This window comes from Rhinolophus ferrumequinum, chromosome 6, assembly GCF_004115265.2.
Source record: "Rhinolophus ferrumequinum isolate MPI-CBG mRhiFer1 chromosome 6, mRhiFer1_v1.p, whole genome shotgun sequence".
NCBI lineage: Eukaryota > Metazoa > Chordata > Mammalia > Chiroptera > Rhinolophidae > Rhinolophus > Rhinolophus ferrumequinum.
Genome location: NC_046289.1, coordinates 42,156,602 through 42,176,903, shown reverse-complemented (window position 1 = coordinate 42,176,903; position 20,302 = coordinate 42,156,602). Strand labels below are relative to the sequence as shown.

The 20,302-nt window shown below is 41.4% G+C and overlaps 2 protein-coding genes and 1 pseudogene across 2 annotated transcripts; all 3 read left to right on the top strand.

Moving 5' to 3' along the window:
• Positions 1–7,683: 7,683 nt before the first annotated feature.
• On the top strand, positions 7,684–8,433 carry LOC117023123 (collagen alpha-1(I) chain). Its single transcript, XM_033107615.1, has 2 exons — positions 7,684–7,876; positions 8,018–8,433. The coding sequence occupies exons 1-2, from the start codon at positions 7,684–7,686 to the stop codon at positions 8,431–8,433; spliced, it is 609 nt and encodes a 202-aa protein (XP_032963506.1).
• ARF6 (ADP ribosylation factor 6) lies at positions 7,733–11,702 on the top strand. The gene is made up of 2 exons (XM_033108655.1): positions 7,733–7,876; positions 7,977–11,702. The coding sequence occupies exon 2, from the start codon at positions 8,463–8,465 to the stop codon at positions 8,988–8,990; it is 528 nt and encodes a 175-aa protein (XP_032964546.1). The 5' UTR covers positions 7,733–7,876; positions 7,977–8,462; the 3' UTR covers positions 8,991–11,702.
• A 3,414-nt stretch (positions 11,703–15,116) lies between these two features.
• Positions 15,117–19,904, top strand: LOC117022889 (small vasohibin-binding protein-like; annotated as a pseudogene).
• The last annotated feature ends 398 nt before the right edge of the window (positions 19,905–20,302 follow it).

Genomic DNA, 20,302 nt, shown 5'->3' with positions numbered 1-20,302 from the left:
CCTCTTCCATCAGCTAACTTAACTGAGGGCCAGCACTGCTAACTCAAGTGTGCCATGTCATTCTGCACAGCAATCCCATGGTGAGACCCCATGTCACAGATGGCTAAGTGGAAGCTCAGAGTTTAGTGGAAGGGTTAAAGGCAGGCTCTGCCTCCAAAGCTAGTTCTCTAAACAGCATCTCTCCCCATGCTCTTGCTCTTTTCTCCCCTCCCTAATCTGTAGCTACCTCAGTTCTGAGATAACAGGAATTCTTTACACTTAGCACTCAAGTGTCAGAAGGAGGAAAGAATGACACTTCACTTTACAGAGGGAATGTTTTGAATGGGTTAGAGAAAATTAAAGGAAAGCACAGCATCTAGAACAGCTGAAAATTAAACGGCAAATTGGTATATTATAAATACTAAATACAGTTATCCAAACAATGCAATTGCAAATGTTCACTGTAGCAAGACTCAAATGTTAACATGGCTTACCCCAGTTAATTCTACTCCTTCCAGCCTTAGGAAGCCTACGGGGCTATATTAAATCTCTGCTCTTAAGTTCCTTGTACTACTGCTTTTAAAAAGTAGATGTGTAATGATGTGTCTACGATAGATTGTTCAGTATCTTACTCCCTCTCCACACAGTAAGTTTGGGAATGGAGGCTGTCGGTTTTGCTCACCTGTATCCCCAGTACTTATCACAATGCCTGACTCATTCTTGGCGCTTAATATATACTTAATCAGAGTGCAGCTTCTCCTTTACCTGTAAGGAAATCATGGCCCAGACAAGAGGAGGAACTTGTTCAGCAGCAACGATTAGCAGGGCCAGAACTGGAACCCAGGTACCCAGACCAGCAAATGCTCTTTACGCTGTAGTACACCTCACAGCAGCATAAAACCTGCCCTGCCCACCACCACAGGCCTCACTCATTCATTTAATTCACATTTAGTACGCATTTTCCAGGTTGCCAGGTACAGATGTGGGTGTTCAGGTCCTGAGATGGAAACTCAGGGACCCAGATGAGGACGGAAAGCCAAAACGCTGGTACAGGTTCCGGCCTTACACGTTCCTTAATCCTAAATCCACAGGACCTGGCTCCGCAGACGTAAGACGAGGGTGTCGTGTCGAGGGATTCCCTAAAGTGATGCCAGAACCAAGCCTTATTGATGAACGAGGAATTCTCAGCATATGGGATAGTAGAACCTAGGCGCGGTGCCCCTGAGCCCACAAATTTCCTACTGGACACGGTGACCTGTCACTTCCCCCATCACGTCCACATCGCCTAGGATGAGGGAGATGATGCTGGAAAGCTCGGGGACCGAGGCCAAGTGGCTCCATGAAGTGTTCTCAGCCCACCTCAGCCCTTCATTCACGAATAACCAAGCTTTTCTAAACTAGCACAGGTGCATGACTCGTGAGCCCGCGCTTAAATTCTTCTAGCCCGCCACTCGCCAATCAACGGCCGCGCTGAGAGGAAGGAGCGGGACGAGAGGCGGGGCTAGAAGTGGAGTGTGGCGGAAGGACGCCGAACTTCTCAATTGCACTGAGACCACTGGGGGCGTTGGAGGGCCGTTAGGGCTTCTTTGCGCGTGCCCATTAGTATCTGTCCCGCTAGTAGTAACTTTTTAAGTCTGGTTTAGAGGCGGCGAGGTGGATGCTGGTTAGTGGATTAAGACAACTAATCTCTTATGAAAACTCTATATCAGGAGATTCCAGCACTTTCGTTAACCAGCAGGAATGGGATGGGGCATATTTGTAAATTGGGAATAATGATCCGTTGCCGCCACAGCGCTATTTTTTTGAGAGGGTGGGGATATTAGTAGTTAAGATCACGCCAATTAGTTCCCTAATATTTTGCTTTGGAGAATGTCGCGTCCAGCGCAACAAAGGCAGTGAGGGTACGAGAAGAGGCGGCATTGGGTTAAGTTTTAAGAAAGAAACATATAGAGACTTAACGCAGTTAAATCTCAGAAGGCCAGGGGTCTCACAGTTCTGAAAGACTGGAGCCCAGATTTGAGCCGACTGGAGGTTTTTATTGATAAGTATACAGGGGAGTAGCAGTGTTTTTGGGAAGGTCTGTGAGACTCACTTATCACCTTATAGAAACAACCCAAACCAATTATGTTGATCTTCAAACAGCCTAAGCAGAAAGTCCTTGAGGTGAGGTATGCAACTCTTTTAAGGGACATATATCATATGTTGAAATTGTTTCACAGAGCTGAGCAGAGAGCTTAATCTTATCACTCTCAAGACTTTTCTCCCAATCAGGTGAAAGGGAAAAGTCAGAGCCAGCAGCCGCTTTTCCCAGGCAGGGGGAAGGAGAGACAAAGCCTCTTCCCAAATCTTTTTAAGGGAGCTCATCGGGGGTCTCCATGGGGTTCTGCCTGGCTTGGATCAGGGCTCTCCATGGGGTTCTGCCCCCCCCACCTCCGTGGGGAATCTTATTCATCATTGGCCGCAAACCCTCTTTTGGAGACTAAATAGAGAGAAATATACAGTCCCAGAGATGCACAGTCTCAGACTATTCTTTCCTTAAGAAAAGACGGGGGGACAGTCTGCTAGGCTGCTGTGTGACAACCAGAGAAGTGGATCCAGACTGTTCCTAAGACCTTCATTTCCAGAAAGCGTTTTTGCCCAGAGGAAGAAGTGAAAATATTTTCTCTACTTTTGGCTGCTTATCATCTAGCTCAGTCACCTAGAAATCTGATTTAAAAAAAAACAAAAAAAGAATGACACAAACTATAACAAAACAGCTTCCTGGGCTCCTCCACAGGCCACTGAACCAGCACCTCCTGGGAGGTGGCTGGCTGGGAATCTGCAATTTAACAAACTCCTGAAGAGTGTGATGGTTAGGGCTGGGAATTACTGGATTCGAGCAAACCTTGCTCTTCCCACAGTGCTTGACAAGTAGAAGGTGCATACTAAACATTGAATGACTGAAGAACTGTCTTCAAGTACTGAAGGAAGATTTAACGATTGGATAATAAGCCATGTTGACAACACTTGGAAAATGGACTGTTGCTGTGAGTGTAAATTATTACAACTTTTTAAGAAGTGTAATTGGGTTCTATCTCAGAATGTTAAATGCTCTTACTTTCCACCCAGAAATTTCACTTATAGGAATCCATCCAGAAATATATGTACGATTTTACTGAAGCATTATTTGTAAGAGGCAAAAAAATGAGCATGAGAGGAAGGTTTCATGCAGCCATTAACAGGAATGCTACTACTGAAAGATATATGGGATAACTTGCCAAGTGCAAAAGGCAAGTTGCAGACTAGTATACATAATATAATCCTAAAAGATTCACCTGCATATGTTTATCTGTGTAAAGAAAAATTCTGGAAGGATGCAACAGTAACAACAGTGATTACCTCTGAGGCAAGGGGTTAGTCAGGATGGGAGAGAGATTTTTTTTCCATTTCAGTTTATCTTTTTCCATATTGCTTGGATTTTTAAAAACCATGATCATGCATTACTTTCAATAGCTTTTAAGTCTGGTTTAGTAATGGCATCGTGGTCTCAGGTGCTGGTTAGTGAGTTAAGGTTACTGATCTGTTGTGAAACTTCTGTGTCAGAAGATTCTAGCACTTTCATTAACCAGTAGGAAAGGGATGGAACATATTTGTAAATTGGGATAATGACCCCGTTCCTGCAATAGGGGTGGAGAGGAACAATTAACGCTATTGTTAATTTTTCAAAAATTGGAGGGGCTTTATATGGAAGAGAAACTCAACTTATTCCAAGTAGCTCTGGAGGGAAGAACTCTGGTCAACTTTGAGACAGTTTTAGCTCAAAGTAAGAAAAGCAAGGGAAAGCTTTGCTGGGCATCGGGCTGAGGCTAGGATGGGGAAGATAATGTCTGCTTCGGAAGGAGTGTGAACCAGAGACCTCTTGCAGCCGTGAGACCCCAAATGTCTTTTGGGATGCAAGGTTAAGTCGTCTGTGTCAGAATGTCTGAGTTCATTCAAATCCCACTCTGCCACTAAATAGGGCTGTGTGACCTTAGGCAAAGCACTTGAGTTGCGTGTTTTTTTATATGCATGGTGGGGATAATGACGCTACCTTACAGAGTTCTTGTAAGATTAAATGAAATGGTACATGTGAAACATTTAGCACAGTTTCTTTTCAAAAACTGTTAGCATTTCTTTGCTCTCATAAAAGATTGACACTTAAAAAAATTAACGAGAATCTGAGAAATAATTCCTATTATTGAAGTAGCATTTTTATTTTTACACCTTTGAAATATTTGTGAAAGCAGCTGAATATTGGATTTTTGAATTAGTAGACTGGTAGAATTGCATATACATGCGGATGGCTTTGCTTACAAAGGAAATTTTTAAGTGTTCCGGATTCTTGTTCGGTGCTGCCCTACAGTGGCTAATCATAGGAATGGCTAAATTGGCCTTTTCATATGAGTGCCCCTGAACCAGGGTGGGGGAATCAGGCAGGCGTGGGTGTCCACTGTCGGCCCAGAGGTGAGCGAGTCAGTCCACACATGGGAAAGGAAAGGCATGTTTTTGTGTTCACCAGGGACCCAGCCAAGAGGAAACCAAGTGCACTTTAATATGGTCTTGTCTCCTGTGTAATGTACTTAGCACATTTGACTTCTAATATGCTCAAGTTCATTTCTTGTCTAAAAACTAAGAACGTTGCTGAGCCACTGTGCTATATCTGGTGTGCCCTTGGCTTTCCTCCAAGGTTGTTGGAAGAAACAGCCACATGAAAACTACTTCTGCTTTTGTCATAAAACTTGTGGAAGCTGCTATGTCCTTACTGTCCCCTAAATAAGGTGGCCTGTGAAAAACTCTTAAAATTTAGGGCCAGGAGAAAGTTTGTATCCTCTGGGGAATTGGTAGCCATGCCTCTTTTATAATAACAGGTTCTCTGTGACTTAACATACTTGCTTCTCTGCCTTCGTTGCTGAGAAACAGTGCTAGGCTTGATGTCCAATCTCAGCAATTAAATTGACCCAAATGGATATTTGCTCTCTCGTCCTTTTCTAGTCTCTCCAGCCCTGGATTCTCCTTATCCCTGAAGAAGTCCTGAGGGCAACCTACAATGCACAACTAATGCCCATTTCCATTGTGCTCAGTCTGATTTGTCCTCTTGGCAGTGCATTAGCCTTGCTTCCCCTCCGTAAGGGCAGGCAGTGGATCTATCTTCCTGGACAAGCCCAGCATGTTATATTTACAAGGGACTCAGAGAGCATACAACACTCTCCTTTTCTACGTTTGTGGAAGAGGAAGCTCAGAGTGGCGAGGTGATGTGGCTGTCCAATTTTGGGATCACACCCAGGGTGTCCTTCATCCTTGCCTCCACATCAGGTTACAAGCCCCTGCCCCCTACTTCCCAGCTTGTCAGGGGAAGGAGCTGTGTCTCCAGAGGCCTCCTTGGCTTGGATAGCATCAGCCTTCCTGCAGGTCTGTCTCATAGACTGGGAGGGCAGAGGCCAGAGCCTGACTTCTGGGCACTGTCTCTGAGGCCTAATTTACCCCCCTGCTCCAGCTGGACGCCCAGAGCTGCACCCCAAGTCAGCAGCAGGACCCAAGTCTCAGAATGGCATAGAAGTCCTTGCCCTCTGCTGAGGCCATGCCCCAGGGAATGTGACCTCAGGCCAGTCTTTTGCCCAGTGGCCGTTTGGACCAGTGCTATTCCAAGTGTGGTCCCTGGACCCATGCTATTGGTTGCCTGTCCATATGAAGATGGGTACAGGAAGTACTTACTGAGAGCTTGAGAGTAAGCTTTTATAGCGATTTGACATGGTCACATCGTTAGAGCAGCATTTCATTTTTTTTTTACTAATTCATTTTTATTGCATTTTACAAAAAGCATTAGTCCCCCACAGATTGGAAGTTAAAAAAAATAATGACACTCTGTTCCTTGTTCGTGGATGCTTTGGGAAGTACTGCTCCTGATCCTCTTTTCCAGCGGGCACTGGCCTTGGGGTGCTCTCCAAGGGCTGTGGTCCTGTGAAGTTCTCCTTTGGGGCAGGTGGGGGCGACAGAGACATAGGTAATATTTCCATCCCCAAGCAAGCGTCCATTTGACCATTCTGGATGCTAGGACACAGGAGAAAGGCAGGGTTTGGTCTTCCTGTTTGCCTCAGCTGAGAGCAAAATCACCAGGGCAAACGTCCAGGAGGACCATCCACAAGTAGATGGAAGGAATGGGAGGCTCCTTGCTAGGGGTCTCTTCCTAGAGAAGTATAGCTCTGTGGCTTGGGCTCTATAGCACAGGACTCTGAATCTAGCTGCCTCCCTATCAGTCAGTTGCTGTGAGGCCTTGGGAAAGCCATTTAGACTCTTGGAAAGCCCAGTTTACTCAAGTGTAAAGCGACCATATTAACAGAGAAAGTATATTAAATCATTGTCTGAATATTACTGTTTCCCCGAAAATAAGATCTAGCCCGACAATCAGCTCTAATGCATCTTTTGGAGCGAAAATTAATGTAAGACCCAGTCATGGTATTATATTATATAGACCCGGTCTTATAAGTAAAATAAGACTGGGTCTTATATTAATTTTTGCTCCAAAAGACTCATTAGAGCTAATTGTCCGGTTAGGTCTTATTTTCCGGGAAACGTGGTAATAACTGCCGGAAATAAACACAGTAAGTTTATTTCAGGCATGATCTACCATTATCAAATTTTATTAAATTATGTTAAATACTTAAATTATAAGTATTTTCTTAAATAAAAAGTATGTTACCATATGCCATTTTACCATCTTCCTTTAAAAAAATTTCGTTTTTCCTCCCCTTGGTTCATTTATTTTAAGCTTTCACCTCATTTTAAGCCTCTTTATCACTATGATATAAAAAGGTTTCCTAAAGTCTTCCACAAATATTATTTAACCCTCAAATGGGGTGGAGAGAGCAAAGCCAGTATTACACTGTTTACACATAACAAACTTCGCAAGGTTAAATGCCTAGATCCAGGCCACAGAAGTAGTCTCTACCTGATTCTAAATCGTATGCTAAGATTATATCGTCCATGCCTCTTAAAGAATGGGTGGGTGGATAAGCAGCTACTAATACACTAAAAGGAGGAGATATTTACATACGAAAAGTTATCACCTTCTAAAAAGTTTAAAGTGCGGCAAGGTACAGGAACTCTTGATAATACTATAATTTTTAAGAAACGTGGGCTGGTCCTGACGAGATGTATAAAGGCTCAAATACTCAAAGGGCTTCAGAGCAAACCCAAGCCGGTAAAAGCACCGCATTGACTGGCAGATTCCATACGAAACAGTTGTCTCCCACGTGTCTTGCAGGAAACCCACAGAGCACGAGGAATAAAGAAAGCCAAGGAGAGGTGGGGGGAAGGTAAAAGCAGCGGATAGGGCTTCCCTGGGAGCCCGAGTGAGCGCGAAGGTTGGGACGGGATGGAGGGAATTCTCAGCGGATCTGGCAGGCAGCGAGTTCTGAGAAGACACCTGGCAGCAGCATGAGGGAGGCGTTCGGCGTGCGAGCGGGCTGCCCGCGGGCCGCGCCCTGGGCAGCTCCCTGGGGTTTTTGCTTCTCCGGTTCGAGAGGTGTTGGAGGAGAAAGCGCGGAAGACAGCAAAAAAGGGAGGAGACGCTAGAATAGCCACAAGCGGGCAAGAGTCCGAGTCCGCGCGAGACTCGGGCCGGGGGCTGGCCGCACCTGCAGGCCCTCCCGAGCCGCCGTAGCCCCGCCCCCTCTGCTCGTGGCGCCAATGACGCTTGGCGCGCGGGCCGCTCTCCTTACAGAGGTCGCTCTTGTCCGAACGGTCGGCCTGTGCTGCGCCTGCGTGCTCGGGAGGGGAAGTGAGGCGGTTTCCTCGGCGCCTTTTCCGGTGGCGGCGGCGGCAGAGCTGGGAGGAGGCGGTGGAGGCCGGAGGGAGCCCGCGCTCGGGGCGGCGGCTGGAGGTAACCTCCCGGGCCGAGCTGGAAAGGCAGGCCACCTGGACCACCGCTCCCCTCTGGAGCTCCGGCTGTAATTCCCTTTTCCCTCTCTGTGTCTCTGCAGGCAGCGCACCGAGTTCCCGCGAGGATCAATGACCTGACGAGGCGCCGGAGCCTCGCTGCCTCGGGTGGCCTGGGTCGGTGGTGAGCCCGGCGTTCGCGGACCGGCGGGCGGGCCACAGGGTCGCAGTCTCCCGCGGCTGAGTGAGGAGAAGGCGGAGGAGCGGGAATCGCAGCGGCGCTCGCGCGGCGCTCGCGGGGGGAAGGGCAGTTCCGGGCCGGGCCGCGCCTCGCCTCAGCAGGGCGGCGGCTCTCCCGGCGTAGACTCAGGGCCCCGGCGGCAGCGGCGACTGGAGAAATCAAGTTGTGTGGTCGGTGATGCCCGAGTGAGCGGTGGGCCCGGGCCTCTGTCCCGAGGAGGCAACTCCCACGCAGGCCTCACGGGCGCCCTCGCGGCTGGGAGGCTTCGTTTCGGTTTCGCGGCGGCGGCGTTGTTGGCAGAGGGGACTTGGGACACCTGAATGCCCCCGGCCCCGGCTCCTCCGACGCGATGGGGAAGGTGCTATCCAAGATCTTCGGGAACAAGGAAATGCGGATCCTCATGTTGGGCCTGGACGCGGCCGGCAAGACAACAATCCTGTACAAGTTGAAGCTGGGCCAGTCAGTGACCACCATCCCCACCGTGGGTTTCAACGTGGAGACGGTGACTTATAAAAACGTCAAGTTCAACGTGTGGGATGTGGGCGGCCAGGACAAGATCCGGCCGCTCTGGCGGCATTACTACACCGGGACCCAGGGTCTGATCTTCGTGGTGGACTGCGCCGACCGCGACCGCATCGACGAGGCCCGCCAGGAGCTGCACCGCATTATCAATGACCGGGAGATGAGGGACGCCATAATCCTCATCTTCGCCAACAAGCAGGACCTGCCTGATGCCATGAAACCCCACGAGATCCAGGAGAAACTGGGCCTGACCCGGATTCGGGACAGGAACTGGTATGTGCAGCCCTCCTGTGCCACCTCAGGGGATGGACTCTATGAGGGGCTCACATGGTTAACCTCTAACTACAAATCTTAATGAGTGTTCTCCACCCATCCCCCGGAAGGAGAGAAATCAAAAACCCATTCATAGGATTATCTCCACCATCACCTCTTTCAATTGCCACTTTCTCTTCTTTTGAATTTGAACTCTGGAGTTGCTCTTCTACAGTTTGGGGGGGATTAGGGATTTCCTTTTTGTTTCTTTTTTCTTTTTTTTTTTGCTTTGCGGTAGGATGCTCTGATCTGATATTTGACATGAACACAAAGTGCTAGATGCTCTTGTTGACTTCCAGCAAATGGGATGGGGGAAATATAGCAGTTCTTGGTAAAGTCCTTTATAATAATGGTATGATTTTTTTATTTTGACAGAATCTTTCCTTCCAATGTATGCTTTTTTCCTTTTTGCCCAGTTTCCTTATCACTTGCTGTAGATGGCTTATTTTGCATTCATGCAGACTATGTTGCAAGTCTGTTTCATCTAGTAAACTGAAAATTATTGCTTAATCAAACTGCCGTTTGTCTTTTATATTTAAGGCCTTTCCCCCCTCCCTTATGAGTTACAACTTTAACTTAGTAATTTCAAATGTGACCTTTTATATCTAAGACCAGTATAGAAAACTCAGCCCACAGTGGCAAGTGAGTAATATTGTAATATGTTCCAGTTGCACATCAGTATGTTAAACAGGTAATATAAGAAGTTCTTTGAAATGTCAGCTATTAAATTCTGAAACATACATCATGCATGAGTAGGGATAAAACTCAAGTTCCCCATTACATAGCTAACTTAACGCTGCATAAAAATATAAAATTGTAACCCGTCTAAGGACACAGATTTTTGTCACTGCAAAGTTAGCAATTTTGCTGTGTTTTCCCTCTTTTCTAACTTTAAAAAGACTTTCCAGAAAATGGAGCAATAATGGTGTATCCACCCACACACAGTCAAAATATTTGTAGATATTTTAAGTGACTTGGGCAAAACTGGAATATATACTTTTACCATGTTTCAATGTCTAAGACCAATAGTTTTTAAATTACTAGAATGTTTACTTTGTTCATTAATGAAACATTTAACAATTCAAATTTTATATGCACCTTTTACCTAGTTGGAAATACACACATTCCTGTTTTCACATTACAGCAACTGATTGAAGATAAAGTCTTTCTTTTTATAGTTTAGTGATCCACACCTCCATGAATTAGAACACTGGAAGAGTTTTATAAAAGTATTTAATTCTGTTTGATTGTAGAATTAACTCATGCAAATAGTAAGTCAGATATCCTGTTGGTTCAGTAATATACTATCTTCTTTAAGGAAGGAAATGTGATGAATGAATGTGTGTAGACTTAAGGAATGACAAAGGGGACATTGGATGAAGAAAAAGAACTTACAGATGACAATGAATGTAAAATTATTTTTCTTCAAGGATAAGCAGTGTGCTCACTGATACCAGATCCGAACAAGATTACTTGCTGAACTGGTTAGGACTGGTAACTAGATTATTGAGACCACTATGATAAATGATACTTTGAACCAAATGTTAATGCCTGATAGAAAATTGTGAAGCAGCATCTGGTTCTTATGTAGCCTTAAGGATTAATTTTAGAGATCCTCAAGGAATTAAACTTAGGGAATTTCAGAAATGTAAAGGCAGTATACAGGAAAAGATGTGGGTTTTATGAGGGTGTCTGACAACTAAAATTGAGCGGGATATCATGGTATATAGTTGGACAGTATTGGTCCATCATGCTTTGGCCATATCGTATAATGGAGCTTTTACCAAAGATGTATGGGAAACATAAGGTGATAAAAAAAATTAACTATTCAAAGTAAAATTCGACATTTTACTTAAAGCAGATGAGCAAAGGTGCTATGACATAGGCTCCTGATGGTGTAGAGAGATTTTTGAATTAAAAATGTAACTAAAGTATAAAGATCTCTGTTTCACTTTAGTAGATGTATCTCTAGAAATGAAGTTGACAGACACATCTTAAGAACATTTTAGTTGCTTTTAAAATTCCCATAGTTCCATTATAAATTTCTTAGTGTTTTACATTTTAAGGTACATACATGGGTAATACAAATATTATCAATGCTATAACATCCTGAAACAAGACAAGCACAAAGGTATAAATGCCTAAACTGGAGGAAACTTGAAACCCTCGTGTTAATTCTTAAATGTAGTATTTCTAACTTGTGACAGATTGATAGGCAGCCTTTTTTTGTGTCTTAATAACTGGGGGCATAATTAAAATTTTATACATCAAGTGATTGCTATTGAATGTTGCAGGTGAGATGTGGTTATTAGTTTATTCGAAATGTCTAACTGAAAGGGGGAATGGGGGGGAAACATTGAAATTTGGAAAACCCTAAAACTTGGTAAGAAATTGTAATTTTCACTTAACGTTCTCTTCAAGGATATAAAAGGCTGATAATTGATGTAGTTAAATTGAACCATAGCCATTGATGATCATGGGGCAGGTAATTACAGCCTGCTGGAAAAGTTAGAGTCTAAGAATTTGAAACATGAGATCCTGAAGTTTTTGTTTAATTGCATCAATTTCTGTATTTATGTGAATTTATAAACTGCAGTAAGTTTTGAATGAGGTTAATCTTGTCTAATATAAGTAAATGAGTCTGTAGACTGTGATTGCCCCGAACTAAAAAGTACAGTACTTGGAATTGTGCTCTTAATGGTTGTAGTGTTGGTAAAGAACTAATATGAAGAAAATAAAGGAATTACACAGTGCAGTTTCTCACGTTATATTACTCGTTTGAACTAGATTAAGTGGGACATGTGGTGTGTTGGGCCATATTCTCCAGGGATATATGGTATAAAGTGGCATAATTTGAACGTCACCTAGCTTTTATAAGGATAAAAAGAATCAATTTGGTTCTTGTAATGCTGACTCTAAAAGGTTTTGCCCTAATTTAGTTCCACCAGACAATATGATAATCTAGTACATTACGACAGTTGAAAATAATTTTTAAAACAATTGAAAATAATTTTTAAAAATTAAGGTTCTATAGCAGTTTTTATTATGCTAGTTTTGTGTGTGTGTGTGTGTGTGTGCAAAATCACAACCTCAGAATTTTTAGGAGTACAGAATTTTGTCTATAAAGAATTGGCCTAAAGAATCATCTTGACCCTTGGCAATTGACTTGGATGTTAGACTTTTAGAAGCCAAAGTTGCTTATCTGATAAGAATGGCAGAATTGTAGACATTTAGAAAGTAAAATAGTAGCTGAATAACTTGTTGGATAAAAGGGATTTTTAAATACATTTCCTTTTTTGTGAACATTCCCTCTTGTATTAGTAGTTTTCGTAGTTTGATTTTAGAATTTCTTAGTGTAATCACTAATATGATTTAACCCCCACGTTAATGTTAATATATTTAGTATTGTGATTTTACTAATGGCTATCAAGTATCAATTTATCAATGATAGCAGTAGACACTTTTAATCTTTAGTGGGTTTTTATGTTTTAATGTAAGTTTAGAAATACAGTAGCCATAATCTGAATGGAGGTGGCACTTACAAAATTCCCAAAGTTATTTGCTCAATACCTGGCCAGGTGTATATCAAGGTTATGGTAAGGCAAATCTTGTCTCTTTGTTTATAGATAAAAATTGTAAACCCACATGTAGCAATTAAAAATAACTTTTTAAGTCTGACTAATCACTGAGCATAATGTATTTGGAGTATAACATTCAATAGAAACTCGCTTTTTGCTTTGCTCATGTTGAATGCTAAAGACAAAGTAGGAAAGATTGTGATATTAGGAAGTTTATTAAAAGTGTATATTGGGAGATGGAGCCATAGAAGAGTCCAGGTAAATTTTACCTGCTTTGCTAAACTTCCAAGTTGCCAGACTGGGTTAGTGAGTTGAATGGGCAGAGAATACATACAGATGAGATCAAAGAGGCAGAACAGGTCTGTGGAGGAGTTTAGGAATGACAATTGAAATTTGTTATTAAATAAGTGAAAGAATGGTAACTTCCAGGGAATTAATATATAACTTTGTGGGACAGTTTGAATGTGCTTTTAATTTTGAAACTTTTTTTCCCTTATTAAAATGTTTTATGACTACTTGAAGCTAATTTAAAATGAAAGTGTCTGTCAATTTGGTCCTTGAATACCTTTTCACTTGTTAAATTATTTCATTTGGATACTATATATTTCTTTCATAGTATTTATGAGTGTGAGGGTAAATTTATTTATTAAGCGCCTACTGATATGCCTGACACTTCTAGGGATAGGAGACAGACATCAGTGAAAAAAACTATGCCTTCCTGGGACTGATCTTGGTGGTGGTGGGCAGGGGTGGGGGTGGGGAGATAAAATCAGATGATAAAAAAAAATACATTAGGTGATGCACTATGTATTATATACTATGTTATATATATAGGGGGACAGGTGGGAATGTGTTCAGATAAGGCTTCACTGAGAAGAGGACATTTGAACAAGTATTTGAAGGAAGAAAAAATACCAGTGGAATTGACATAATAACAAAAAGATACATATGTATAGTTGTAAAGCAGGGATGGGGAAACTATGGCCAAGGGCAAATCTGGCTGCAGCCTATTTTTATAGGGACTGAGCTAAGAATGTTGTTTACATGTTTAAAGGATTTTTAAAGACTACAAAAAAATGTGGTATGCAGCAGACAGTATTTAGCCTGAAAGCCTAAAATATTCACTATCGGGCCCTTTATGAAAAACATTGGTTGATACCAGATCTAAAGCCCAATTTTTAAAAATACATGTATAGGAAATTAATAGGAAACATAGGAAATCCAACAATTTAAAGTAAAAGACCATTGTTCAATAACTGAATCTAATCAAAAGTTTAGGAAACAGTGGCACATACAATGTATCACATTTAAACATTTTAGTGATCCTTGCGACTTACTACTGAGTAATCTAACCTGGATTTTTTTTCCCTTAAATAAGTTTAAATGTGAAATCAATTTTTCAGTTTCAATTTTAACATTCTCTAAAATATGAATCATTTCATTAAAATTTTTTTTCTTTTGTAGTGATTTTACTGGTCTATGAGTATAATTTAAATGTGCTTCTCTGTTAAAGTGCCCTTTCCTCCAGATAACCTAGATTAGTTTGGAATAGGTTCAGATAACATCATTGAACTGTGGCTTTTATTCACTTGGTATTACTGTAATCAAGTCCTGAGGCCAGTATTTTATATTATGAAACTTTGTGTAAGGAAATGTTTTATTGACTTGGAAACTAATATGTTGCATGATACTTGGTTTCTTCTAGTATTCCTCTAACCTATACAAACTAGGAAAAATAATGGAAGCAAGTTTCATAGAGGACGTTTACAAATGGGCTTTAACAAATAAAAACACATAGTTCATAGAAAGGCCTATGTGAAATTGGTTATTCATGATCATAAAAGCTGTTTCGCATTATAGCTGAATAGAATGGCCTGAGAAGGTCATAGCATACGAGAGGGGAAAACAAATTTGTTACGGGAGTTACAGAAGCAGGGATTTGGATCTTTGAAGTTCACTCTAACGCGGCAAATCAAAGTGCTTTCTCTCTGTATCTTTTTATTTCTAAAAGTTAAGTTTTGTGAATAAGTCCTAAGTTGGAGCTAGGCCTAAAGAGATCAAATTGGAAAACATTCTAAGAATAGTAAGAGCATTTTTTCTTTGCCATGTGCCAGGCATCGTCCTAAGCATTTCATGTGTAGTAATTAATCCTCACAACCTTGGGGAAAGGGTTCCCATTTTATAGTTGAGAAAACTGAGGCTCAGAGAGAAGTATACGTTAATAAGTAGCAGAGCCAAACTTTGGACTATACTATGAATGTGACTGAGGTGAACCAGTAGTTAATAATGTACTTAATTTGTGTGTGTGTGTGTGTGTGTGTGTGTGTGTGTGTGTGTGCTTACAAAAAGCTTACTTTGAATAATACCCCATAATTTTCTTATTTGATCATTGACAGATTTGAGTCCTTGTATAATTTGAGTCATCTGTATAATGGAGAATGGTATTAGATTCTGCTTGAGAAACTTTTTTGTCTGTAAAAATCACATGTGACTGATAGATTGAATTTTACAGATCATTGTAAAAAATAGGAAAAGTTAAAGTTTTAACTGATCTGATTATTTGCATGCTTATTTATATATAGGCTTCTTTTGATTCAAGAAAAATATTTTAGAAAATTTACAGTGCACAATTTATATTGCATCTTTACCTGATAAATTCATAACTACAGACATTTTAGGTATTATTTAAAAAGTGAATTTCTTGCTTTTTAGATGCCATGATAGCTCATGATAGTAAGGTTTACTTAATACTATATCCTGTCAGCAAGAGCCTAGAGTCTAGGGTCAGCTAGAGTGCTTTAAATTTGTGCTTTGGAGTTTAAGCTGGAATTTAGGAGTAAAAGTTGATAATTTTGGTAAAAATGCAGAATGCCTTAAAAATTCTATTATTTGTCAGTAATTTCTATATGACATTGAAATTTAAGATTAGGTAAAACGTACACTTGACATGTTCAAAGTAAGTAATCAAGTGCTCAAATTAAATACTAGAAAGAGGAGAGAGATTATGTTGTGGGCTAGAGTTGGCTGGAGAGACCAGTGGGGACTGAGTTGGATCCACAGTCAGAGGAATTATAGTATTACTGTCTATTGCATGCTCATTGTGTACTAGCCACTGTCCTAACTGCATTACATGCGTTATGTCATTTAAAATATGTGTGCAAAGGTACAGGGGGGAAATCTACACATAGTATTTGGGAAATAGAGAATAGACTTGTCTGACTAGGCTTGCCAGATTTAGCAAATAAATATACAGGGTGCCCAGTTCAATTTCAATTTCATGTAAACAGTAATTTTGAGTACAAGTATATCCCAAGCAATATACCGAAATTATATACTAAAAATAGTTTATCTGAAATTCAAATTTCAAATACCGGGTGGCTTATATTTTATCTGCAATCCTATATCTGACTTGAGTGGTAGGAGAGAAGGTAAGGTTCAAAATGGAAGTTGAAAATGAGACTTTTAGAAGGCCTCAAGAGCCAAACCAAGTATTTTGGATATTGTTTTGTGTGTAATGGGAGCCAATGAATTTTTAAAATATTTATATAGCAAGGGAGAGTCACACTGTTTAGGAATATTAATCTAGTAACTTTGTATAGAATCACGTATCAGGGTCATGGATCTAGTCTAGAGAAAAGAAGTCCTTTCAAGAAACTGGTAATAATTTAGGTGAGAAAATGAAGACTAAGTATAACAGAGAGAAAAATGAGAAACAAGTGAGATAAAATTAATTGGTGGACATGAATATTAGCTGGAGGGAGAAAGATGAAAGATTTTGATCCTTAATTCTTATGTAAAAGATAGTGATAGCACCATGGATAGAAAGAAACCAGAATACACAGCAGATTTGAATAGAGACACTTTGATAACTGAGTAAAGTCTCTCATTTGCAATCTTGTAAAGAGGTTGAATCTGTTAGGCATATTGTCTTCTATAACTATTCTGTCTCAGAGCAGTGCTGTCCAATATAAATATAATGCAAGCTACATATGTAATTTTAGATATTTTAGTAGTAACATTTTAAAAAGTGAAAACAGATGAAATCAATTTAATGTTTTATTTAACTCAATGTATAAACTATATTTTTCAATGTCACCAGAATATAATTACTGAGATATTTTACATTCTTTATTTCATAAAAAATCTCCAAAATCCAAGTGTATATTTTATACTGAAAGCACATCTCAATTCGGACTAGCCACATTCCAGCACTCAACAGCCACATGTGGTTAGTGGCTATCAGATTGGACAGTTCATTTTTAGAGGGTGATTATTTCTTTCTAACAGCATGCCTTCTACACTTTCCGTAACTGTACTAAAGGTACCAGTTAAAATCATTGAAATATGATGAACTTTCTAGGCCAGGGATTGGAAAACTATGATCTATGGGCCAAATCTGGCTCACTGCCTGCTTTTATTAATAAAGTATTATTGGAATCTAACCATGGTCATTTATTTGTGTATTGTCTATGGCTGCTTTTGTACAGCAAAAGCAGAGTTGAGTAATTCTGATAGAGATCACATGGCCCACAAAGCCTACCACATTTACTATCTGGCCCTTTATAGAAGTTTGCTGACACCATTCAAGGACCCAAACTAAAATTTCAGGAGTAAAACACTATACATTTAAATGAGTTTTCAGAAAGAAATAATAATGAAATGGTTAAAAGATAATGCACATATTAATTCATTTATTCACCAAGCATTTATTTACCAGGTTTCAGGCACTGTACTAGGCCCCAAAAGCAGGAATAAATAAATGTCCTTAATCTTCAAGAAGTTGACAGTCTAGTTGAAAAATAGAGATGTATACACAGGTAATTACAAAGATATAGATGGTGCATTGAGTGCACACCAGTCAAGCACCTTCCTCTGACTGGGGGATGGGAGATAGAAGAACGGAGGGCTTCAGGAGAAGGGGTCTATCTGCGGTGAATTTTAAAGCATGAGTAGGAATTACTCAGATAAATGAGAAGTGGATGACATTTTAGGCAGTGTACCCTTATGAGTAAAAGCCAGGTGTTTGCATAACAGCATCAGGGATTGACAGCTATCTTATGCCTGGACTGGTGTGAGATGAAGGAAAGATAGTCAGGGGCTGCCTTTGGTGTTTTAAGGAACTTTGGAGTTTATGATTTGGGCACTAGGAAACTAATTTTTAAGCATGAAACTGCATGAGGTTTACATTTTAGGGCGCTTACAGACTGCTGTGTAAACCATGAGTCAAGGTCCTAGGCAGGAAACCTATTGTAGACTAGGTGAGGGAGCATTCCCTAATTGAAGCAACGGCTATGGCAGTGCAGAGGGGAGAACACATTTGAAAAATACTTGAATGGCATTTTGTAAAGTGTGTTCTGTAGAACACTGATCACAAAAGATAATCCTTGGAAGAGAGGTCATGCAGGGTTGCAGACGGGGTCTCTAGTCCCGCTCCCCACATAAGAACACAGGATATGGTGAGTCCAAAAAGCAACACCCACGGAGCCATACCACTCCGTGGTATGTCATACCACTATAGGGAGTCATACCACTATGGTCTCAGTGGCGGCTGGATTGGAGACACAGGAGGCAGGAGCCACACGATCTGCAACCCACCATCCACTTGTCTCTGCCAACCAACCTCATTTGCTAGCTGCAATCCACCTCTCTGCAATCCGTAATCCACACTCCACCACGCCACGCCACTACACCCCCACTTTGCTAGCTTAGCCGTGGCAGATATATCAGTGGCTAATGGCTAACCGGTAACAGCTGATGACCATCTACTACCCGAGCCAGGACCTTTCTATGTGAGGCCGAGAGCCTGGAAACTACTCTCTGGGGCTCTGTCCCAAGAGGCTTCCATGCTGTTTGGCCAACGCTTCATATTTTATCTGCACTTGGGATTCAAAAGCACTTTAGCAGTATTTGAATGTTCTTAGAAGTCCTGCTTTAATCCAGCATTTCCCAAACTTGATCACAGAACCCTAATTTTTATTTTTATTTTTTTAAACAAGTACCCATCACTATCCTATGGAACAAGGGGTCTAAGGACTATAGTTTGGGAAGCCCTATTTTAGAGGCAGAGTCAAGAAGTTTTGGCCAACGGAATGAGAAGAAACACGGGGAAAAGTCTACGTGAGTGACTGCTAATGAAGGTTACAATTCTAAAGATATAAATTAGAGGGAAAAGAGCAAGTTTAAGGGGCAGAAGGAGATTACGTGCCCAGTTTTGACAGTGGGTTTTAGGCGCCTATGGCATGGACACCTACAGGGAGCTATCCCGTAGTTAGATCAGGAGACATCTAGTCTACAGACAGATGTTTAGGAGTTAGCTTGTAAATGGCTTTTGAAATCATAGATGCTCGTGAGATTTCCTGGGAGTGAGAAGAATTAAGGGCAGAGGATGGAAACCCGATGTTTCGTGGGTAGGTAGAAGAAGAGGGTATTAACAGGGAAAACAAGAAATGGGAAAGAATATCATATTCTACAGGGAGAACAAGAAGGTTGAATTTCAAAATGAATTCTATGGAATTCACATTTGGACCTTCTTTAGATAAGTTTGAGAGAAGTGATCATAAACTAGTTTGAAATGAAAGAGACAGGAGGCAGTAGAGAAGCTGCTAATAGAAGTGTTCCAAAAAGCCAGAGATGAAGGAATGATAATAGATGTTAAGGGTGTGATAGAGGGAGGTGCATGTGAAAGTTTATAAAAAACACTGTAATACACGAGCATCATTTAATTTTCAAAACATTGTTCACATAAGTGCTGTAGGTATTGATTGTTGAGGGTGGCGTGGGGAATGAGGAATATGTGCTTTCCATCACTAGTCCTAGAGGTAAAGGAAAATAGAATCTATTTTAAAAATGTTAGGCAACGGCTCGGGACTGCAGGCCGGGAGGTCAGAGTTGACTAAGAAATATTCAGAAGCCAAGTCATGGATCCACTTGCACGTAAAGAAAAATCCAAAGTTAAAGAACCTGTCAGCAGAGTTGAGAAGGCCAACAGAAATCAGCCCAGCAGGAGCTGAAGCAAAGACAAAGGGCAGAGATCTATGCCCTCAACCGAGTCATGACTGAACTGGAGCAGCAGCAGTTTGATGAGTTCTGTAAACAGATGCAGCCTCCTGGTGAGTGAGCCGAGAGTGTTCAGAGGAGCTGGGACCCTGGAGGCTTTGTCTGTGAGCTCCCAGTTTTAAGCTGAGATGGCCCATTTGGAGCCTTGTAGAACTAAACAGGAAGACATTTGTGTTATTCCTAAAACTGGATACATCTGAACCTGTATGTAACTTTTGCTTCACTGGTTCCTCCAATCAGAATTGGCCCTTGGGGCCAGCCAGGTGGCTCAGGCGGTTAGACCTCCATGCTCCATGCTCCTAACTCCGAAGGCTGCCGGTTGGATTCCCACATGGGCCAGTGGGCTCTCAACCACAAGGTTGCCAGTTCAATTCCTCAAGTCCCGCAAGGGATGGTGGGCAGCGCCCCCTGCAACTAGAAAAACAGCAACTGGACCTGGAGCTGAGCTGCGCCCCCTGCAACTAAGACTGAAAGGACAACAACTTGAAGCTGAACGACACCCTCCACAACTAAGATTGAAAGGACAACTTGACTTGGAAAAAAGTCCTGGAAGTACACACTGTTCCCCAATAAAGTCCTGTTCCCCTTCCCCAATAAAAAAAAAATCTTAAAAAAAAAAAAATTGGCCCAATGCTTGATGAAGAGACTTGTTTTATTCTTTTAAGAGAGTGTTCTCTTTTTTTAACCTTTTTTATATTGTTTGAGAAAAAAAAGTCAGTTG

Excerpts from the sequence above, each read along its gene's own strand:
- LOC117023123 (XM_033107615.1), top strand. The coding sequence starts at position 7,684 with ATGACGCTTGGCGCGCGGGCCGCTCTCCTTACAGAGGTCGCTCTTGTC. Across the intron at positions 7,877-8,017 it reads GCTCGGGGCGGCGGCTGGAG|GCGCCGGAGCCTCGCTGCCT; the intron begins GTAACCTCCCGG and ends TGACCTGACGAG.
- ARF6 (XM_033108655.1), top strand. The coding sequence starts at position 8,463 with ATGGGGAAGGTGCTATCCAAGATCTTCGGGAACAAGGAAATGCGGATC.